Source organism: Balaenoptera musculus, chromosome 5, assembly GCF_009873245.2.
Source record: "Balaenoptera musculus isolate JJ_BM4_2016_0621 chromosome 5, mBalMus1.pri.v3, whole genome shotgun sequence".
NCBI lineage: Eukaryota > Metazoa > Chordata > Mammalia > Artiodactyla > Balaenopteridae > Balaenoptera > Balaenoptera musculus.
This window is the reverse complement of record NC_045789.1, coordinates 75,718,966-75,740,073: the sequence shown is the minus strand read 5'-3', so window position 1 is coordinate 75,740,073 and position 21,108 is coordinate 75,718,966. Positions and strand designations below refer to the sequence as shown.

At 35.2% G+C, this 21,108-nt stretch overlaps 1 protein-coding gene across 8 annotated transcripts in view; it reads left to right on the top strand.

Moving 5' to 3' along the window:
* The window catches only part of N4BP2 (NEDD4 binding protein 2), a 79,002-nt gene that overhangs the window by 11,616 nt on the left and 46,278 nt on the right, over nucleotides 1-21,108 (top strand). For 5 of the 8 annotated variants that reach the window (XM_036852404.1, XM_036852400.1, XM_036852401.1 and 2 more), the window contains 3 exons: nucleotides 2,702-2,801; nucleotides 15,703-15,785; nucleotides 17,451-17,790. The exons of 1 other annotated variant lie outside the window; for it this stretch is intronic. In XM_036852404.1, the coding sequence (XP_036708299.1) occupies nucleotides 17,565-17,790 (226 nt within the window). In that variant the 5' untranslated portion in view covers nucleotides 2,702-2,801; nucleotides 15,703-15,785; nucleotides 17,451-17,564. Of the gene's footprint in view, nucleotides 1-2,701; nucleotides 2,802-4,506; nucleotides 4,607-15,702; nucleotides 15,786-17,450; nucleotides 17,791-21,108 lie in introns of those variants that run through there. 2 more of the 8 variants (XM_036852403.1, XM_036852402.1) reach the window with 2 other exon arrangements.

Here is a 21,108-nt window from a genome sequence, read left to right as displayed (position 1 = left end):
TGGTCCAGGCTGGGACACACGCTGGGACAGTTCTAGTATGCCAGTCACAGCTCAAGACAGCTCCCTATCCACCATCTCCATGAGCACTAGCAATGGCTGCCCTTATCCCTTTCAGTACAGTGCTGGGCCCAAGTTGGCTCTGTCCCCCAAGTGTGAGATTGCGTGGACTTTTAATTTGCCTCTACCTCTTGACTATTGTGAATAATGCTGCAGTGAACATGGGTGTGCAAATATCTCTTGGAGATCCTGTTTTCAATTCTTTTGGACGTATGCACAAAAGTGGGATTGCTATTTTTACTTTTCTGAAGAATCTCCATACCGTTTTTCATAGTAGCTGCACCGTTTTACATTCCCACCAACAGTACACAATCACTTTATTTGTTTATTTGGCTGTGTTGGGTCTTTGTTGCTGTGCGCAGGCTTTCTCTAGTTGCGGCGAGTGGAGGCCACTCTTCGTTGCGGTGCTCCGGCTTCTCATTGCGGTGCCTTCTTTTGTTGCAGAGCACGGGCTCTAGGCGTGTGGGCTCAGTAGTTGTGGCTCGTGGCTCTAGAGTGCAGGCTCAGTAGTTGTGGTGCACAGGCTTAGTTGCTCTGCAGCATGTGGGATCTTCCCGGACCAGGGACTGGACCCATGTCCACTGCATTGGCAGGTGGATTCTTAACCACTGTGCCACCAGGGAAGTCCCCACAATAACTTAAACTTTTTTTTTTTTTCCCCTCAAAGTTGCTTTGGCTATTTGGGGTTTTTCTCTTGATTTTTATCCTTTAAAAATTTTTCTTTCATTGTCTTCCTTCCCTTACCACATGATTGAATTTTTCTTTTTCTTAGAACACATATGTAACCAGATATAACCTTTAAAATATGGAGTGTGCCCTGCTTTTATTAAAACTTGGTATATTTGAATTCAGAATTTCAAATTAAGGGTTGGTATTTGAATTTAAAAAGGATTTTTTACTTTGTAGAGGTAAACAAACCAGTTTACTAGAAGCATGGTACATATTAAAAATTTTATTAGCAAAATACATGGACATATATATAGAAAAGTAGACTAGTACATTGAACTCATGTAAACCCACCTCCTAGATTTAATGATTACTAATATTTTGCTACATTTGCTTTATATATTTGTATATTTCTATGTATATATAAATTTCCTGAGCGTTTTAAAAGTAAATGGTGACAAATGAGGGTTTTTTTCTTTTTGTGTACTATACATTTGTGTTATAAATGTTATATATATTTTGCACTTTGATAATTTCATTTAAGGATTTAGCTTGAAATTTACTCTTTTAAAAATTCATAAGACGTATTATCTTTGACATATCTTCCAGAAAAAGGATATTCTCCTATATAACCACAAAACCATTATCATTCCTAGCAAAATTATTAATAATTCCCTAATATATAATACTTGTACCATATTCAGATTTCTCTAATTGTTCCAAAAACATCTTTTATTGCCTTTAAAAAAAATAGAAAATCTAGTCAAGAGCTACCCATTGTATCTGGCTGTCTCTTGAGTCTTTTTAAATTATAGAACTGTCTCTAACCTACCCACCCCCTTTACCACCTTCCCTCCCCCTCCCCATAATATAGATTTGTTGGCTCTGTTGAGAATGTCTGACATTTTGTATTGCTGTTAGTTTCTTCATGGTCAGTATAACTTTTTCCTCTATCCCCTATATTTCATATAAACTGGGAGTGAGATTTAAAGGTGTTTCAGATTCAGGTTAAGAATTTTTGGAAGAGTAGTTCATTTAGCAATGCTGTGTACTCATATTGTTTCACTTACAGGCATGTAATGTTTAGTTGTCCCACCATTTGGATGCTGTGTTTGATCACCAGGCCAAGGTGATGACAACCAGATCGTTTTATTGTAAAATTATGTTTGTCTTTTTATATCTTGCAAATAATCTGTGGCATGGTACTTTGGCACCAGGTATGTCTCTATCAACCTTTCACCTAATGATTTTAGCCTTCGTTGATGATTGTTGGTGATTCTTTTTTTTTTTTTTTATTAATTTATTAATTTATTTTTTGGCTGTGTTGGGTCTTCGTTTCTGTGCGAGGGCTTTCTCTAGTTGCGGCGAGCAGGGGCCACTCTTCATCACCGTGCGCGGGCCTCTCACTGTCACGGCCTTTCTTGTTGCGGAGCACAAGCTCCAGACACGCAGGCTCAGTAGTTGTGGCTCACGGCCTAGTTGCTCCGCGGCATGTGGGATCTTCCCAGACCAGGGCTCGAACCCATGTCCCCTGCATTGGCAGGCAGATTCTCAACCACTGCGCCACCAGGGAAGCCCTGTTGGTGATTCTTGATCAGCTATTTAATTATGGTTTACGATATGGTAATTAGTTTTAGATCCTATTACATAGTAGTCTTCAATAAAGAAGGTTTCCCTCATCAATTAGGGCTATTTTGTTGCCTTGAAATAATGTTCTACTTAAAAGGCAGAATAAATGCTTAGTTCTTTCCCCTTATATAACCATTTCCAGAGTGTAATAGTCACCTCTAATGGCGGTGGATGAAGTCGGTCTTTTTTCTTTACTTCGTGGTTTTTCTCTTTGGAATATGATATGTATCTATATTATAAATATTGTATATATTTTGGACTTTGATTTCATTTGGGATTACTGTTTGATATAAATTTGCTTTTGTTACATATGTATATAATATATCATAATTTACATTTTTTTTAATAGTAAGAAGACATTATGTTGGATAACAGGAAGAGCTGTAGAGTTTGCAGGTGTCAACTGTGGCCTTAATAAACACATTGATAGCATCAGTGATAGACAGATGGTAAGTTTATTAAAGTCTAGAGTGAGTATATTTTACACATAGGTTTTCAAGCTTTTATTTACATATTTGAGTGATTAAAGAAATCTCTCATAAGAAGGAAAATGTAATCACCTATTTTGTTACTAGAATTTCTCAAAGAGCTTGTGGTTGCATAAAACATGCTGACCCAAGAAGTCTAAAGAACTGTATTGTGGTTTTCCCATTTAATGTGTGTTTTGGTGTCTTTGCTTCTAAAATACCACTTCTCACTCCTTCATATTTTACATAGTTTAGCCGTCCACAAATATTTTTTGTGCACCTATTTTATGGATGGGACTATGACTAAATCCCAAATTGGAGTAGTATGTATCATAATCTGTGTTCTCAAGGAACGTGGCTAATTGGGGAAATAAACACATACAGATGAAAATATGTCAGTAAAACCAACAATGTGAGAATCTAAAATATCTAAGGAAGATGAGTACTGGTAGTAAGTAATGAAGGAATATAGAAAGTGTTGAAGAATTGTAGAGAAATACACTTCCTGCCATTCTTTGGCCCAAAGCTGTATACGGTTCAGCAGCTGGCTTTTCCCCTTAAGAATATGTCTCAGAGATCTTTCTGGTTTCTACATTATACCTTCAACTTTTTCATAGCTGCATAGTATTCCAAAGCATGATTTTTTTTTTTTTGCCATAATTTATTTAACCATTCTTTATCAATAGTTAGTATGTCTTCAGTTATTACTTATAATAGTTCTTATGATGGATGCATTTTAAGATTATTGGTTACCTTAATTTGGTTACATTTTCTATAAATACTGTCTTTTTTAGTGACACACCCTTTGGTACCTTGATGAGATTTAGTATCTACCTTCAGCTTATCAAGCAGTAGACTTAAAATCATCTTGTAGGTAACTTAATCCCTGGTAAAGATTGATTGTATTGGTTCTTGGTAGCAGTTGTTTCTGAGAGAGATGTTTTCTGATCTTGTCTGGGATTGTGCCATGTTTGAGTCTTCTAACTTCCCTATATGTTCCTTATAGAGAGATGATTTTTGTTTTCGTTCCTTTTATGCTGGTTTTAAAGAGCTAAAATACTATTGATATATTTGATTGTTAGTATCAGTTTTCTTAGGCCTGTTATTTCTAGATGGTTGATATTGAGTATTAAATAGAATATCTTTCTTGACTGTTATAGAAATTTATTTCTAGATATTTTTCCATAAAGGTAAGTTCTTTAAAATTACTAGCCCATATAATATATGCATGTAACAGATTTATTCATAAAATGATACAGGAAAATTTTTAAGTATTAGGACTGTGTTGATGATGTAGTTTTTAGTAGGAAAGTTTTTTCCTGAAGTGGTGTTTATTGGTGTATCCACTTTAATGGCAGTACTGACCATTACCATACCACTGTTAGAGTTCATGTTCACTTCTACTACTATTTATAGAGTTCATGTTCACCCTGAATTTTTTTTTAATGGTTAAAAGAACATATATCCTTATCTGTTAAAAAAAAAAAAAAGAACTAGAGTTAATAAGACCTCTGCTTATCATGCTGAAATATTTTAATGATAATCTGTGAGCAAGTATGTATTGGTTAGCTTCTCTCAGGTTAAAACTGAATAATAGAGGTAGAAGAGCTTGGAAAATGTGTATATGAAATTTATATATATATTCATGGTATCACTATTAATAACAATTTATATTATTTGTTTTTAGGTTCTTCATTTGAGAACCAGCCCTTTCACATTTCTCCATAATATATCAAACCTTCTTACCCATCCTAATTTCCCATATCCTTTTAGAATATTTAGGTCAGGTTATGTATATGAAGAAGCTACACAAGCTTGTTTAAACTAGTATATTAATAAGGCCTTCTTTATGGAAAAATGAAGATATATAAGATCAGGTGACAAAAGTTAAGTGTGAACATTACTTAAGTGAATAAATAGGATTGAAGTAAACTGAATCTACAGAGCGATTGGGAGGTAGTGTCAGCTATGTATGTTTTTATACTTAAGAGTTTCTTCCCTATACCAGTTGGTTACTTAAACTGCCTATATGTTTAGATCCTTTTCCATATAGGTAGGCACAATAAAAAAAAGGGGTGGAAGGATATATAGTTTGCAAGCTGGAGGAAGTGTATAGGGAAGTCCAAGATTCAGCTTTAATTGATAATAGTGGTTGTTTTTTCCCGTGATGATGAAAGAATGTATATATTATAGATTATTTAGAAGATGCAAAAAGTAGTTTATAAAAAGTAGATTAAAAAAGTAGCAGTTAAAAATAAAGTTACCATTACCCAGGATTTCCTTTCCAATCTAATATAGTCCAGTCCCATTTAGGTGTCTGTATAAATTATATTCAGTTTTGGGTCTTGCTTTCTTTTTTAACATAGTTTTTTTAAAAAAGTCTAGTTAATATTATCCAAAATATAGTCTTTAATGGCTATATAAAATTCCATCTTATGAATCTACAGGGATATTGTATCTAGTAGAGTCTAGCAAACCTGGGTTCAGATCCCAGTTTTGCTACTTAAGAGACTTAAGCCTGATAACTTACTTTTTCTAGTCCTTAGTTTTCTTACTTGTGAAATAGGCATAATATTAATTACTGTTTTAAGAATTAAGTAGAATCATGATCTTAACATTCTAGCTGGCATATGTTAAGTATTTAATACATTGTACTTACCATCATCAGAAAGTTTTTTATCATTTCTTTCTCACCAAATATTTAGTTGTTTTCCATTTTTCTTTGTAAAAAGTTACAGTATTTTGAACATCTCTATATAAATATTTATGTAAATCTGTGATTATTTTTTATGATGAGTTCCTAGAAGTAGAATCAAAAAAATGGGTCAAAAATATAAGTAACCTAAAATTTCTTGATACATAGTCAGTGCCATTTTGCTTTTTTCAGAAAGGTTATACCAGTTTACACTCATCACAATGTATAAGAATTTTTATTTTACTCTAGCCTTGCTAACACTGGCTATTGTCATTTTAAAAAATTATGTTTTATTTAATAGGCAATATAAAAATGTTTTAATCCTATATTATCTCTTTTAATTTGGTTTTATTAATGAGGTTAAACTTTTTAATGTTTATTGAGTATTTCTGTTTCTTCTTAGAATTCTGTACCTATTGCTTTCTTGTTCTTGGTTCTTCTTCCCTGCCTTAATCCTTTATTCATCAAACGAAATTTATTGAGTGCTTACTATGTGTTAGACATTGTTTTAGTATTGGTATTTAATTTTGATATTTACTATCGTTTAGTTTAGTGATGGCAATGCAGGAGTGAACAGAATTGACAAAAACATTTTTTTTCAAAGAGCTTACTTTTAGTGTCAGGGTATACAGGCATTAAACAAAATAAACATCTAAATTATAGAGTGATAACTGCTTTGAAGCAAAAAATAATGAAAGGGAGATGGAGAGAACTCTGTGTGCGCACGATTTTACACTGGGTGGTTAGGGAAAGCCTCACTACAAAGGTGCCATGAGTAAAGTTTTGCAAAAAGCAAGTCAGATACATATCTGGGGGGTGGGGAGGAGTGCATTTCTGGCTATGAATCAAGTGTAAGGGCAGTGAAGCAGGAGAGTACTGGGTGAGTTTAAGAAAGAGCAAGAGGGAGAGTAGCAAGAAATGATTAGAGAGAGTTATTAGGGAACCAGACTGTTTAGGATTGTAACTAGGCCATTTTAAGAACCTGGACTTTTACTCTGCATGAGATGCAGAGCTATTGGAGGTTTTAAAGCAAAGGAGTGACCTGATTTGACTTATGATCTACTGATTCAATGCAGTCCCTGTCAGTGTACTGTCTGACTTTGCAGAAATTGACGAGCTGACTCTAATTTCACATGGAAAATGCAAGGGGCCTGGAATTGCAAAACAGTCTTGGAAAAGGAGAACAAAGTTGAAAGACTCACATTTCCTAATTTTAAGACTTACTGCAAAGCACAATAATCAGGACAGTGTGATACTGGCATAAGAATAGACATATAGATGAATGAAATAGAACTGAGAGTCAAGCAGTAAACTCTTATTCTCCTGGTCAGTTGATTTTCAGCAAGGGTACCAAGACCATTCAATGGGGAAAGAATAGTATTTTCAACCAATGGTGATGGGACATCTGGATATCCACATGAAAAAGAATTAACTTGGACCCCTGTCTTACACCATATACAAAAATTAACTCAAAATGGATTGAAGACCTAAATGTAAGAGCTAAAACTACAAAATTCTTAGAAGAAAGCATGGCACATATCTTTGTGACCTTGGTTTAGGCAATGGTTTCTTAGATAGGACACCAAAAGTGTAAATGACAAAAAAAATAATAAATTCATCAAGATAAAAAATATGCTTCAAAGCACACCATCAAGAAAGTAAAAAAGACAACCCACAGAATGGGAGAAAATATTTTATATTTGATAAAGGACTTGTATCCAGAAATATAAGGAACTCTTAAAGCTCAGTAATGTAGACAAGTAACCCTTAAATTTTAAAATGGGCAAAGGATCTGAATAGACATTTCTTCAAAGAAGATATACGAATGCCAATAAGCACATAAGTGATGGTCAACGTTAGTTATTAGGGAAATGCAAGTTAAAGCCACAATGAGATACCATTAGGATGGCCATAGTCAAAAAGAGGGACAATAACAGGTGTTGGTGAGATTGTAGAGAAATGGGAATCCCCATACAATACTGGTAGAAATTGAAAATGGTGCAGCCACTTTGGGAAACAGTCTGGCACTTCCTCAGAAGGTTAAACATAAAGTTACCACATGATCTGAATATACATTGAATTTAGAAATGGCAAGATTTGCTGAATGATTAGACATGAGATGTGAGGGAAAGAGGAGGCAAAAATGACTCAGTTTTTTTGGCCTCAGCAACTGGAAACTGCTCTTGCTGCAGTTGAGAGGATTGTAGTTAGGGGGGTCTGCAGTGGAGGATCAGAAGATCACTTAGACACGCTTGGCTTGAGATGTCTATTGGATACACAAAGTGGAGATGTTCAGTGGGTAGTTTGGTGTGGGTATGGAGTCAGGGAAGAGGTGCAAATTGGAAATGTAAATTAGTTAGCATTTTGTTAGTGTTTAAAGCCATGGAGAGATCACCAAAGGAGTGGGTAAGCCTGGAAACGCTCCACTGTTTCCAAATTGAGTGATGAGGAAATCCTGAGAGTGGCACTGTCCTGAGAAGGAGATAATATTGTTAAAACGTTCTTTGGAGGAGGGATTTATCAGCTGAGTAAGTGCGGCTAATAGGTCTAGACCATTAGATTTAATTTTATTTTCTCGATGTTGGTGTTAAAGAGATATACAGTCTGGCAACCTTGCTAAATTATCTGGGTAATCCAACAGATAATCTGTAAATTCTTTTGGATTTCATATGCACTCAATTTTAGTGTCTGTGAATAACAATGGTTCTATTTCTTCCTTTCCAATCTTTAGAACTTTTATTTCCTTTTCAAGTCTTAATGCTCTGGCCATGAGCTCTGGTACAATGTAGTTGGTTATATGACTTTTCTTCTTTATTTTGTTAATATCAGGAATTGCATTGGTTGACTTGCAAATATTTTTTAAAATTAATTAATTAATTAATTTTATTTTTGGCTGTGTTGTGTCTTTGTTGCTCACGTGGGCTTTCTCTAGTTGCGGCGAGCAGGGGCTACTCTTCGTTGTGGTGCATGGGCTTCTCATTGCAGTGGCTTCTCTTGTTGTGGAGCACGGGCTCTAGGCGTGCGGCCTTCAGTAGTTGCAGCGTGTGGGCTCAGTAGTTGTGGCTTGCGGGCTCTAGAGCGCAGGCTCAGTAGTTGTGGTGCACGGGCTTAGTTGCTCTGCGGCATGTGGGATCTTCCCAGACTAGGGCTCGAACCCATGTTCCCCTGCATTGGCAGGCGGATTCTTTAACCACTGCGCCACCAGGGAAGCCTGACTTTCAAATATTTTGACAACCGTATATTCTTAAAATAAATTCAGATTAGTGATGCATTATTCTTATCAGTCACTAATATAATTTTTGTATTTTATGTAACATCACTCATAATTTATGTATTACTACTTTAATATTTTGTTTAGGAATTTTGTATCTATTTTCATGAGTGAAATAGGCTTGTAATTTTTCTTTTAATAACCTTGCAGAGTTATCAGGTTATATCGATCTCATAAAATGAGTTGGGAAGTGTTTCTTCTTTTTCTAGTCTCTGGAAAAGTTTGTATAAGATTGGTATTAGATTATTTAGTGGAATTTATTTTATTTATTTATAAATTTACTTATTTATTTATTTTTGGCTGAGTTGGGTCTTTGTTGCTGCTTGCGGGCTTTCTCTGGTTGTGGCGAGCAGGGGCTACTCTTCACGGGCTTCTCAGTGTGGTGGCTTCTCTTGTTGCGGAGGACGGGCTCTAGGCGCGCGGGCTTCAGTAGTTGTGGCTCACGGGCTCTAGAGCACAGGTTCAGTAGTTGTGGTGCATGGGCTTAGTTGCTCTACAGCATGTGTAATCTTCCCAGACCAGGAATCAAACCCGTGTCCCCTGCTTTGGCAGGCAGAATCTTCACCAGTGTGCCACCAGGGAAGCCCTGTAGTGGAATTTATTTATTTTAAAAACTAGAAAAAAAATTTTTTTGGCCATGCCACTCGGCATGCGGGATCTTAGTTCCCCAACTAGGGGTGGAACCCGAGCCCCCTGCAGTGGAAGAGTGGAGTCCTAACCACTGGCCCGCCAGGGAAGTCCCTTTAGTGGAATTTATTGATGAAGCCATGTAGACCTGGAGTTTCTTTGTGGGAAGGTTTTAAGTTACAGATTTCATTTCTTTAATAGATACAGAAGTATCAGGTTTTTTTTTTTATATCTGGTATGGTATGATGTTTGTTTCTTAAAAAATAATATGTGCATTTCATTTAAAGTTTAAAGTTTATGGATGTTAAATTGTTTACGATATCTTCATCTCTTTTTTATTTTTACAACCAAGAAAAAGAATTTATTCATTAATTTCAAACTAACAGGTGACAAGGAAGCAAATTTCTTCCATAAATTGTATATAGACATATAGTGGACTCCTAAAGAGATGCATCAGAATCTTAAGATAATGAGAGTCTTGTAAGACAAGATTCATGTCTTTTTTTAAATGTCCATGGGCTTGACAGTGATGTCTCTGTTTTCATTTCTGGTATTGGTTGTTTGTGCCTTTTCTCTCTTTTTTTGATCACTCTTGCCAGTGATTTATTCTTGTGTTGTTTTTTTTTCCAGGGAACCATCTTTTGACTTTTTCGATCCTCCGTACTGTATAGTTGTTTTCTGTTTTCTCTTTGCTCTTTATTATTTCCTTCTTTCTAGTTTCTTTGGGTTTGATATGCTATTTTTTTCCCTCCAACTGTTTTTTGGATGCTTAGATCATTAATTTTTTTAGCCCTTCTTCTTTTCTAATATATGCATTTGTATGCTCTTCTATGCGTGACTTTGTTTCTCACAAGTATGGATATGTAACATTTTTATTTGGTTAAAAATATTTTCTAATTGATAATAATTATTTTTAAAATTAATTTTAGTTAGTATGTAATCATAATGAATTCTTCTTTGATGTATAGATATGTATTTCTTAATTTTCAAGTAATTGGGTTTTCTAATTATATTTTTGCTACTGATTTCTAGCATAATTCCATGTGTACTTGAAAATAAAGTGTATTCTGTGGTTATTGGGTCCAGTGTTGTATAGATATTAAGTCGTTATACTTATCATATGGCTCAAATCTTTTATGGCCTTACTGTTTTTTCTCTCCCTTTTTCCGCCTCCTCCTTCTCCTTTGTGTGTCTGTGGTGGGGACCTCCTTGTTCTAATAGTTACCGAGAGAGGGCTTTCACTAGTTGAATGCAAACTTAGAATTGCTGCATCTTCCCGGTAGATTAGACCTTTTGTCTTTGACTTTTATCATTGACGTAGGTTACTGGTGTTTTAGATATGAGCAGTTGTTAGTGTAGTGGTGGAAATGGTGGGGGCAAAATCCTGTTTAAGAAAGAATGGAAGGAGAGGAATTGGAAAGAGTTGCCATTTTCCTGTAAATTTTTTTTTTTTTCGATATACAGGTATTTTACATTTAAATGTGGCTAGATGTGTTCGTACTTCTTTTTCTTTATGACCTTCCGGAAAAGTTCACTGTGCAGTATGATAGTCATTAACCACATGTAGCTACTGAGCACTTGAAATGTGACTAGTGTGACTGAGGAACTGAATTTTTAATTTTACATCCTTTTTTTCAAAATTAAACTTTTTGAGATTGTAGATTCACATGCAGCTGTCATAAATAATACAGAGAAATCTCTTGTGCTCTTCACCCAGTTCCCTCAATGAAAGAAACATGTTTGCAAAACTTAGTATGGCATCACAACCAGGATATTGACATTCATACAGTCAAGATATAGAACATTTCCATCACCACAAGAGTCCCTCAAATTACCCTTTTATAGCCACACCTACTACTACCCTCTCCTTCCTCCTCCTTAACCTTTGACAACCGCTAATCTGTTCTCTATTTCTATAATTTTGTCATTTCAAGAATGTTAAGTAAGTGGGGACCATTCAGTATATAGCCTTTTGGGATTGACTTTTTGTACTCAGCATAATTCTTTGGAATTTCATCCAGGTCTTGTGTATCAATAGTATATTTCTTTTTTTTTTTTTATTTTAATTAATTAATTAATTAATTTATTTTTGGCTGTGTTGGGTCTTCGTTTCCGTGCGAGGGCTTTCTCCAGTTGCGGAGAGCGGGGGCCACTCTTCATCGCGGTGCGCGGGCCTCTCACTGTCGCGGCCTCTCCTGTTGCGGAGCACAGGCTCCAGACGCGCAGGCTCAGTAATTGTGGCTCACGGGCCTAGTCGCTCCGCGGTATGTGGGATCTTCCCAGACCAGGGCTCGAACCCGTGTCCCCTGCATTGGCAGGCAGATTCTCAACCACTGCGCCACCAGGGAAGCCCCAATAGTATATTTCTTTTTATTGCTGACTAGTACCTCATGAATGGAAGTAACGTAGTTTGTTTAACCATGTTACCCATTGAAGGGCATCTATCTGAACTGTTCTCTAGTTTTTGGTTATAATGAATAAAGCTGCTACAGACATTTGTGTGCAGGTTTTTGGGTGAACATAATTTTTCATTTCTTAGAGATAAGTGCCCAGAAGTGCAATTGCTTAATTGTATGGTAGTTGCAGGTTTAGTTTAAGAAACTTCCAAGCTGTTGTCCAGAGTGGCTTTACCATTTTACATTCCCATCAGCAGCATATGAGCCATCCAGTTTCTCTGCATCCTTGCCAGGATTTGGTGTTGTCATTATTCTTTATGTTAGCCAACTTAATAGATGTGTAAGTAATATTTCATTGTAGTTTTAAATTGCATTTACTTAATGGCTAATGATGTTGAAATCTTTTATGTGCCTATTTGTCATCTGTATATCCTTTCGGTGTTATGTTTTTTTCTGTTTTTCCCCCCCATTTTCTAACTGAATTATTTGTTATTTCCCCCCCTCTGATTTAATTAATCAATTTATTTATTTATTTTAAAAATTTATTTATTTTTGGCTGCGTGGGGCCTTCATTGCTGTGTGTAGACTTTCTCTAGTTGTGGCGAGCGGGGGCTACTCTTTGTTGTGGTGCATGTGTGTCACATTGTGGTGGCTTCTCTTGCAGAGCATGGGCTCTAGGCACACGGGCTTCAGTAGTTGTGGTGTGTGGGCCCAGTAATTGTGGCTCGCGGGCTCTAGAGCACAGGCTCAGTAGTTGTGGCACACAGGCTTAGTTGCTGTGCGGCATGTGGGATCTTCCCAGACCAGGGATGGAACCCGTGTCCCCTGCATTGGCAGGTGGATTCTTAACCACTGCGCCACCAGGGAAATCCCTGGTTTTACTTTTGAGTTTTGATAAAGTTCTTTTATATATTTTAGATACTAGTCCTATGTTAGATACATGGTATGCAAGCATTTTCTCTCAGTCTGTTACTCTTCTTTTCATCCTCTTAACAAGGTTCTTCACAGCAAAAGTTTTAAATTTTGATGAAGTACAGTTTATCAGTTTTTCCTTTTATGGATCATACTTTTGGTGTTTTTGCCTAGCCCTAGATCCTGGATTTTCTTCTTTTTTTTTTTTTTCTAAAAGTTTTATAGATTTAAGTCCTTGATCCTTTTTTTTTTTTTTTTTTTTTTTAGTTTTTATTTTATATTGGAGTATAGCTGATTAACAGTGTTGTGATGGTTTCAGGTGCACAGCAAAGGGACTGAGCCATACGTATACATGTATACATTCTCCCCCCAACTCCCCTCCCATCCAGGCTGCCACATAACATTGAACAGAGTACCCTCCTTGATCCATTTTGAGTTATTATTATTTTTTTTAATAAAGTGTGAGACTTAGGTCAAGGTTTATTTTTTTTATCCGTGGATGTCTACTTGCTCCAGTTCCATTTATTGAAAAGGCTGTATTTTCTCTATTGTATTGCTTTTGCACTTTTGTCAGAAGTCAGTTGGGCATATTCATGCTGGTCTATTTCTGGGTTCTCTCGTCTGTTTCCAAATCTATAATCTGTTCTCAGATCTATATGCCTGTCCCTCCCCTGACACCAAACATCTTGATAAGTTTAGCTTTATAACAAGTCTTATAATTGAGTTGACTGATTCCTCTGACTCTATTCTCTTTCAAAATTGTTTTAACTATTCTAGTTCCTTTGTCTTTCCATTTAACTTTATGAATAATCTTGTCCATATCCACAAAAAAATCTTTGCTGGTGTTTTGATAGGAATTGAGCTAAACCTGTATATCAATTTGGGGAGAATTGACATCTTTACTGTATTGAGTCTAACAGCCCATGAATCCATTCATTTACATTTTTGATATTTTTCGTCATGATTTTGTATTTTTAGCATACAAGCCTTGTATATGTTTTGTTAGATTTATATCAGAATATTTCATTTTTTGGAGCATTTGTGAGTCATATTGTATTTTTAATTACAGTGCCCATGTATTCATTGGTAGAATATATAAATACAGTTGCTTTTGTGTGTTTGTCTTGTATCCTGTGCTTTGCTGAACTCACTTATATGTTGGAGATTTTGTCAATTCTTTGGGATTTTCAACATAGATAGCTATGTCATCTACAAATAGGGACAGTTTTATTTTTTCCTTTTGAATCGGTATGTCTTTTATTTCCTTACCTTTTCTTACTTCACAGGCTAGAACTTCCAGCATTATCTTTAATAAGAGTGGTGAGGGTAGACATCCTTGCTTTGTTCTCAGTCTTAGGAGGAAAGCATATAGTATTTTACTATTAAATAAAATGTTATCTGTAGAGTTTTTGTAGATGCTCTTAATCAAGTTGAGGAAGTTCTCTTATATTCCTATTTTTTGGGTACCTTTTATCATGAATGGGTGTTGAATTTTGTCACTTTTTTTCTTGGTTCATTGATACAATTGTGGTTTTTCTTCATTAGCCTGTTAATATGGGTGGGATACTGATTTTTAAACATTGAGCCAGCCTCGTATCCCTGGAATAAACCTCGCTTAATCATGGTGTATAATTCTTTTAAAATAAATTGCTGAATTCTATTTGTAATATTTTGTTAAGGATTTTTATGTCTGTATTCGGGAAGTATATGGGTTTGCAGGTTTTTGTTTTTTTTTAACTGGCTTTGTCTGATTTTGGTGTCAGGATAACAATACTGGCTTCATGAAGTGAATTAAGAAGGTTCCCTCTTCCATTTTTGGAAGAGATTATATAGGGTTAGTTAATTCTTCTTAAAAATGTTTGGTAAACTTCTCCATTGAAGGTATTTGGGCCTGGAATTTCTTTTTTGGGAATTTGTAAATTGTGAATTAAATTTCATTAAAAATCATAGAGCTTTTATCTATTTCCTGTTGGGTGAGTTTGATAATTTGTGGTTTTTGAGAAATAAGTCTATTTCATAGAAGATGTCAAACTTTCACATGTACATTTGTTTGTAATATTCCCTTATTAGTCTTTTGATGTCTGCAGGGTCTGTAGTGATTGTTTTTCTGTTTTTAGTTTTATTCATTTCTTCTCTGATCTTTATTATTCCCTTTTTCCTACTGGCTTTGGGTTTATTTTGCTCTTCTTTTTCTAGGTTCTTGTGATGGGGGCTTAGATTATTGATTTGAGACTTTTCCTCTTTTCTAATGTATGCATTTAGTTATAAATTTGCTATAAATTTCTGCCATTGCTGCTTTAGCTGTGTCCTACAAATTTTGATATCGTATATTTTCATTTTTATTCATTTCCGTGTATTTTAAAATTTTCCTTGAGACTTCCTCTTTGACCCATGGATTATTTAGTATATTGCTTATGTTCCAAGTGTTTGGAGATTTTCCTGTTATCTTTTTTTTATTGATTTCTAGTTTGATTACATTGTGGTCAGAGAACATACTTTATATGATTTCAGTTCTTTCAAGTTTGTTGAGGTTTGTTTTATAGCCTAGGATATGGTCTATTTTGGTATATGTTCTTTGGGCACTTGAAAAGGATATGTATTCTGCTGTTGTTGAATGTAGTATTCTATAAATGTTGATTAGATCCTTAAAGGATGGTGTTATTGAGTTCTTCGGTATCCTTGCTGATCTTCTGTCTATTTACTCTTATTGAGAGAGGGGTATTGTAGTCTCTAACTATAATTGTGAGCTTGTCTCTTTCTCCTTTCAATTTTGTCAGTTTTTGCTTCACTTATTTAGTGGCTCTGTTGTTTGGTGCATACACATTTAGAGTTGCTACGTGTTCTTGGTAGACTGATCCTTTATAATTATATAATGTCCTCTATCTCTGCTGGTTTTTTTTTTTGCTCTGAACTCTACTTTATCTGATATTAATATATAAAAATGTAATTTTATTTAATTTTAATTAATTTAAATTTAAATAGGCTCATGTGGCTGGTGGCTGCCATATTGACATTGCAGTCCTGGAAGATGGAGAGAGCTATGACACAATAAATTTAATTAAAAGGTAAATTTTATAGTATGTTAGAAGGTGTTAAGGGCAATGGGTGGTTAGCAGGAAAGGGAAATTGGGGCAGAGAAAGTGGGTGATATGACTTTAAATTGGGTAATCAAGAAGAAATCATTGAATGTGACACTTGGGCAAAGATTTGAAGGAGTGAGAGAGTTAGCAATGCAAATATCTTGGGGAAAAGTATATTAAAGGCCAAAAGGGAGGTGGGCCATAGTAAGAACTTTAGCTTTTACTCTGAGTGATATGGAGAGCCACTTGAGAATTTAAAGCAGACCCTGATTCATTCTGACTTATATGTTGTATGAAGATCATTCTGGCTGGTGTGTTGAAAGTAGACTGTAGGGGACAAAGGGTGGAAACAGGGAGACCATTTAGGAGACAGGAATACAGGTGAAAGATGACAGTAGCCAGACCAAATGGTTAGAGCAGGTTTTTGAGAAAATATCAGACATTTGGTTTTAGATGTGTTACATTTGAATTGTTTATTAAATAGATCCAAGTGGAGAAAGCAAGTAGATTGTCAGAGTTCTCCAGATCTATCAGTCCCTGCCCTTGTGGAGCTTACATTTGACTGGAATATGGGTAGTAAATACAATACATAAATAAAACAAATGGATGAAACATACACTATGTTAGAAGGTAAATCTTAGGGAGAAAATTCAAGTAAGGAAAAAGGGATAAGTGGTGTTGGGCGACTGACTTGCTGAGAAGGTAACAATTGAGTAATGATAGGAGTAATGATAGGAGGAAATACATCTTTTAGATACCTGGGATAATATTAGTTTAGGTAGAAGGGACCAAATGTAAAGGTTCTGAGATGGGAGCATGGCTGATGTTTGAAGAAGAAGGAGGCGAAGTATGGCTGGAGTGACATGAGCAAGGGGAAGAGGATTAGGGATGACAACACTGAAGTAAAAAGTGTCTGCGTTATAGGCCCTTTTAAGGGCTCTAGCTTTTATCCTGAATGAGATGGGAAGCTAGTGGATAGTTTAGCAGAAGAGAGGCATGATCTGACCCTGTGGTTTAACTGAGTCACTCTAGTTGTTATGACTGAAGGGGCAAGGGTGGAAGCAAGGAGATTAGTTAGAGGAGACTTTTATACTAATCCGCTGTGGTAGCAGTGGAAATGGTGAGGAATGATCATATTCTGGATACATTTTGAGGGTTGCATTGACAAAATTGGCTTACTGATTGGATGTGGGTTGGACAGGAGTCAAGAATTATTCCAAGGTTTTTGACCTGAGCAGTTGGAAGGATAGAGTTGCATTAATTGAGATAGGAAAGACTAGGAAGAACAGGTGTGAAGTAGGTAATCAGGAGCTCAGTTTTGGACATGTTAAGCTTATGATGCCTATTGGACATCCAAATAGGTGTTCAGTAGACATTCTCATTATGAATACTGTTTTTTTTTTAATGAAATAATTATACTAAAACAGTGTACTCACTGTTCTGAAAATATATTACATTTGTTAATATCTTAATTTTTAACATGTTCAATCCTGAAAAACTTGAATATTTTGGAGAGAGAAATTGTTTGACTGCTTTTTGGCTTTGCTGCCACCAGAGTTGATGGTACTTTCTTAAATAAAGATGTCATTCCGATTTTAGACATGGAAATATAACTATAGTCTGAGTGTTTCAACTTGCTTTCTATTTTAGGTCCTATTACTGCTGGATTGTGCAAGATATTTAACCCTATTTTCTTTGAGGTATGACTTAAATATCAAACATCTTAAATAAGAGAAGGGAAACATTTTAGTTTTGGAAGTCAGAATGCCAAGGAGAAGGAAAAATCTTGGGGGAAATCCTTTTCGGAAGACTACAAACTCTAAGGAAGTTGTATCCAGTGTTGCTAGTCATGAGGAGCCAACCACTACTCTTCCTTCCATGTGTGAGACAAAAGTTGATCAGGAAGAACTCTTCACCAGTATCTCAGAGATGTTTTCTGATCTGGATCCTGATGTAGTGTATTTGATGCTTTCTGAATGTGATTTCAAAGGTGAGAAAAAGTTTAGTTTGAACCCTTTGCATCTTATAAGAAGATTTCATGTACTATGCCATGACCAGTAGTAATATAGAAAATGACTACCTTATTTCTATTTTGTTCATCATTTTTTGAATATCTGCTGCGGGCAAGGTATAAGTTGGGTATTACGAGGGATATGAAGAAGAATAAAGCTTAGCTTCTTCTTTCAAGAAATGTACAGTTCTAAGTGTAAGATGTATATGTAGATATCATATTCTATGTTTTATTTCTTTTTATCTTCCCTCTAGAACAGGTTGGCACTATTGACGTTTTGGACCGGATAATTCTTTGTTGTGCGTGGCTTTCCTGTGCATCGTAGGATGTTCAGCAGCATCTTTGGCCTGTACCCACTAGCTGCCAGTAGCACATTCCTCCCTGCTACCCCAGTTGTGACAACTAAAAATGCCTTTATATATCATCTTATGGTCCCGTGGGGGCAATATCATCCCCAGTTGAGAACCATTGACCTAGAATGTAAGCTCCTTAAAGACAGGGATTTAAAAAACTTTTGTTTTACTGTTGTGTCTCCAAGCCCCCAAATACCAAATGACTCAGTAGGATCTCAGTAAATATTTTTTGAGTGAAAAGGTAATTATAATTGTGGAAATGAGAGCTGATTAAGAATTGAGGCTAAGAGAGTAGTGCGGTTTCAAAAAATTGGCTTTGGAGTCAAGAAAACTAGGTTGGATTTCCAGCTCCGTCACTTAACCTCTCTGGTTTCAGTTTTCTTATCTGCTAAGGAGAAGAATAAGAGTATGTACCTCATAGGACTTTTTCAGTGAAGGTTGAGTTTTCGTTTTTTTGGTTTGTTTTGATAAAGTCTTCAGTATAGTAAGTTATTAATGACTTGTAATAAATTGTTTAGATGTATGTTTGTAGACATATCAAATTTGACTGATGAGTAAATTAAATATTGATGTTTAGTATTGCTATTGGCCATGATTAGTATAAGATAAAATTATTCTAGGTTTAGGGAGTTTTGGTAATGTGATAAACTTCCATTTTTTTTACATTCCATGGTCTGTGATGTGAGCATATCTTATCTATCCTGTTATGATACGTATACAGAAAACCAGTTTTCAGCAGTCCACATGATGCTCAGAAATGATAGTGTTTACAATTTTACTTGTGGCTTCAACATTTATTTCCTAATTTTGATGTGTTTAAACTTTATTTGTTGCACATACACTAACATAGCAATGAAGAATTACAAGGAAAATATATTACCCTTACATCCTAACAAAAAACATTTCTCTTTTCCAGGATCTTCTCTACACCTTGTTCATAAATGCTGATGTTTTGAGTAGTTTGAATAATAATATTGATGAAATTGTATATTCTACTTTTTAAAGTTAACCTAACATAAGCATTTTTTTCAGTGTTGGCTGCAGTCTTTATATTTATTTTTAATAGCTTTCTAATATTCCATTGGGTTGTTGTGCTTTAATTTATTTAATTATAACTAAGTTTTACATGGATAATTAATATTGCAAAGAACACCTTGGTATAAATAACCTTTTCTGTCTTTTGGCTTTTTTCTCAGTCCCAAAGTTTTATTTTCTTCTATCACAGGGTTAGGACAGTTTTTGGCTCTTGGAAACATACTGCTAAATTGCCTACTAAAGAGGTGTGCCATATGGTATCAGTGTGGGAAAGGGTGGGGTGGGATAAATTGGGAGATTAGGATCGACATATTCACACTACTACATATAAAATAGATAACTAATAAGGATCTACTGTATTGTACAGGGAACTCTTCTCAATACTCTGTAATGACCTACATAGGAATAGAATCTAAAAAAGAGTAGATATATGTGTGTGTATAACTGATTCACTTTGCTGTGCAGCAGGAACTAACACAACATTGTAAATCAACTATACTCCAATAAAAATTAATTTAAAAAAGTAAATTTACTTTATTAAAAAAAAAAAAAAAAGGGGTGTGCCAATTTGTAATGACACCAGCACTGTATAAATATAGGAGTTTCATCACAGCCTTTTGAGCATTGAGTGGTATTATTTTAAGATTTTAGGAATAAGATTTTACCTTTTCTTAATGCTGTTTTTTTTTAAGATAAAGAGAAATGTTGAACATGTTTGTGTATGATTGTTTATTAATTCTTGTATTGTGTGAATTGTTCATGTGCTTTTCATTGTTTTATACCATTGTTTTAATTTTTTTCAACATTCTATGAAAGAACTTTTCTTTTGTGTTATATAGATATAGTTTGATCTTTTACTTATTTTTACTTAATACTGTTTTTTTCATTATATACACATTAATTTATTTGGTTGATATTTTTCTTTTGTGATTTTTCTATCACATAGATTTTTTTCTTAGAAATACCTCTTATATTTGCTTTTTTTCCCTTTTCTTTTTTCTTTTTTCCATGTTTAGGGCTTCTAGCTTTTGTAGTATCGCTATAGTCTTCTAACTGGTCTCTCTGTCAGGCTTGCCCCCTCCAATCCCTCTTTGTTTTTCTTCTTAAGGGAACATAAATTGGGTGCTTACTAGGTGCCAGTCCTTGTGCACAGCCCTTTTTCATGGATTATCTCATTTAATCCTCACAGCAACACTATGAGGTAGGTACTTTTATTATCCACACATTGCAAATGAGAAAATCAAGGCTTAGGAAAGTTAAGTAACTCGTTCAAAGTGTTATTGCCAGCAAGTAGGGATTTAAATGTCGTTCTGACTCCTGACCAGAGCTTTTACCTACTGTGCTGTGCTGTTTCCACATTTATCTTCCATAAAACAAAACAAGATAAAACACAAAAATAATATAAAAAAGCCTCAAATTTCTGATGCTTAATAATTCTAATGGCTCTGTATTTATGTTATAAGGGAAAGAGCTCAGCATTGGAGTCAGACATACCAGTCCTGGCTCTGTCACTTACTATCTGTGTGACTTGGGCTAAGTTAATGTACTTTCTGAACTTCATTTCCTTCATCTATTTGCTAGGAATACTGTACCTCATAGTATAATTTGAAGATTCAGTGAGATGACAAAGCATCTAGCCCAAATGCTATGACAGGTAGTTTCCCTTCAAGTTCCCTTAGAAAATAAAATTGATATTTCTTACCATGAAATACAGGACCCTTCCCAATTTCCCTTTCCAGTTTTATCTCCTCTTACCCACCATACTACTGTGTACTCGCATTCCAACAAACTTCTCTTAATACCTTAAACATGCTTTGTGTTTTCAAGACTGGCTTTGCCTTTCCCTTCTGTGGCTGACAAGTTCCTTTTTGATCTTCGACTCCCAGTTCACATATTACCTTATGTGAAA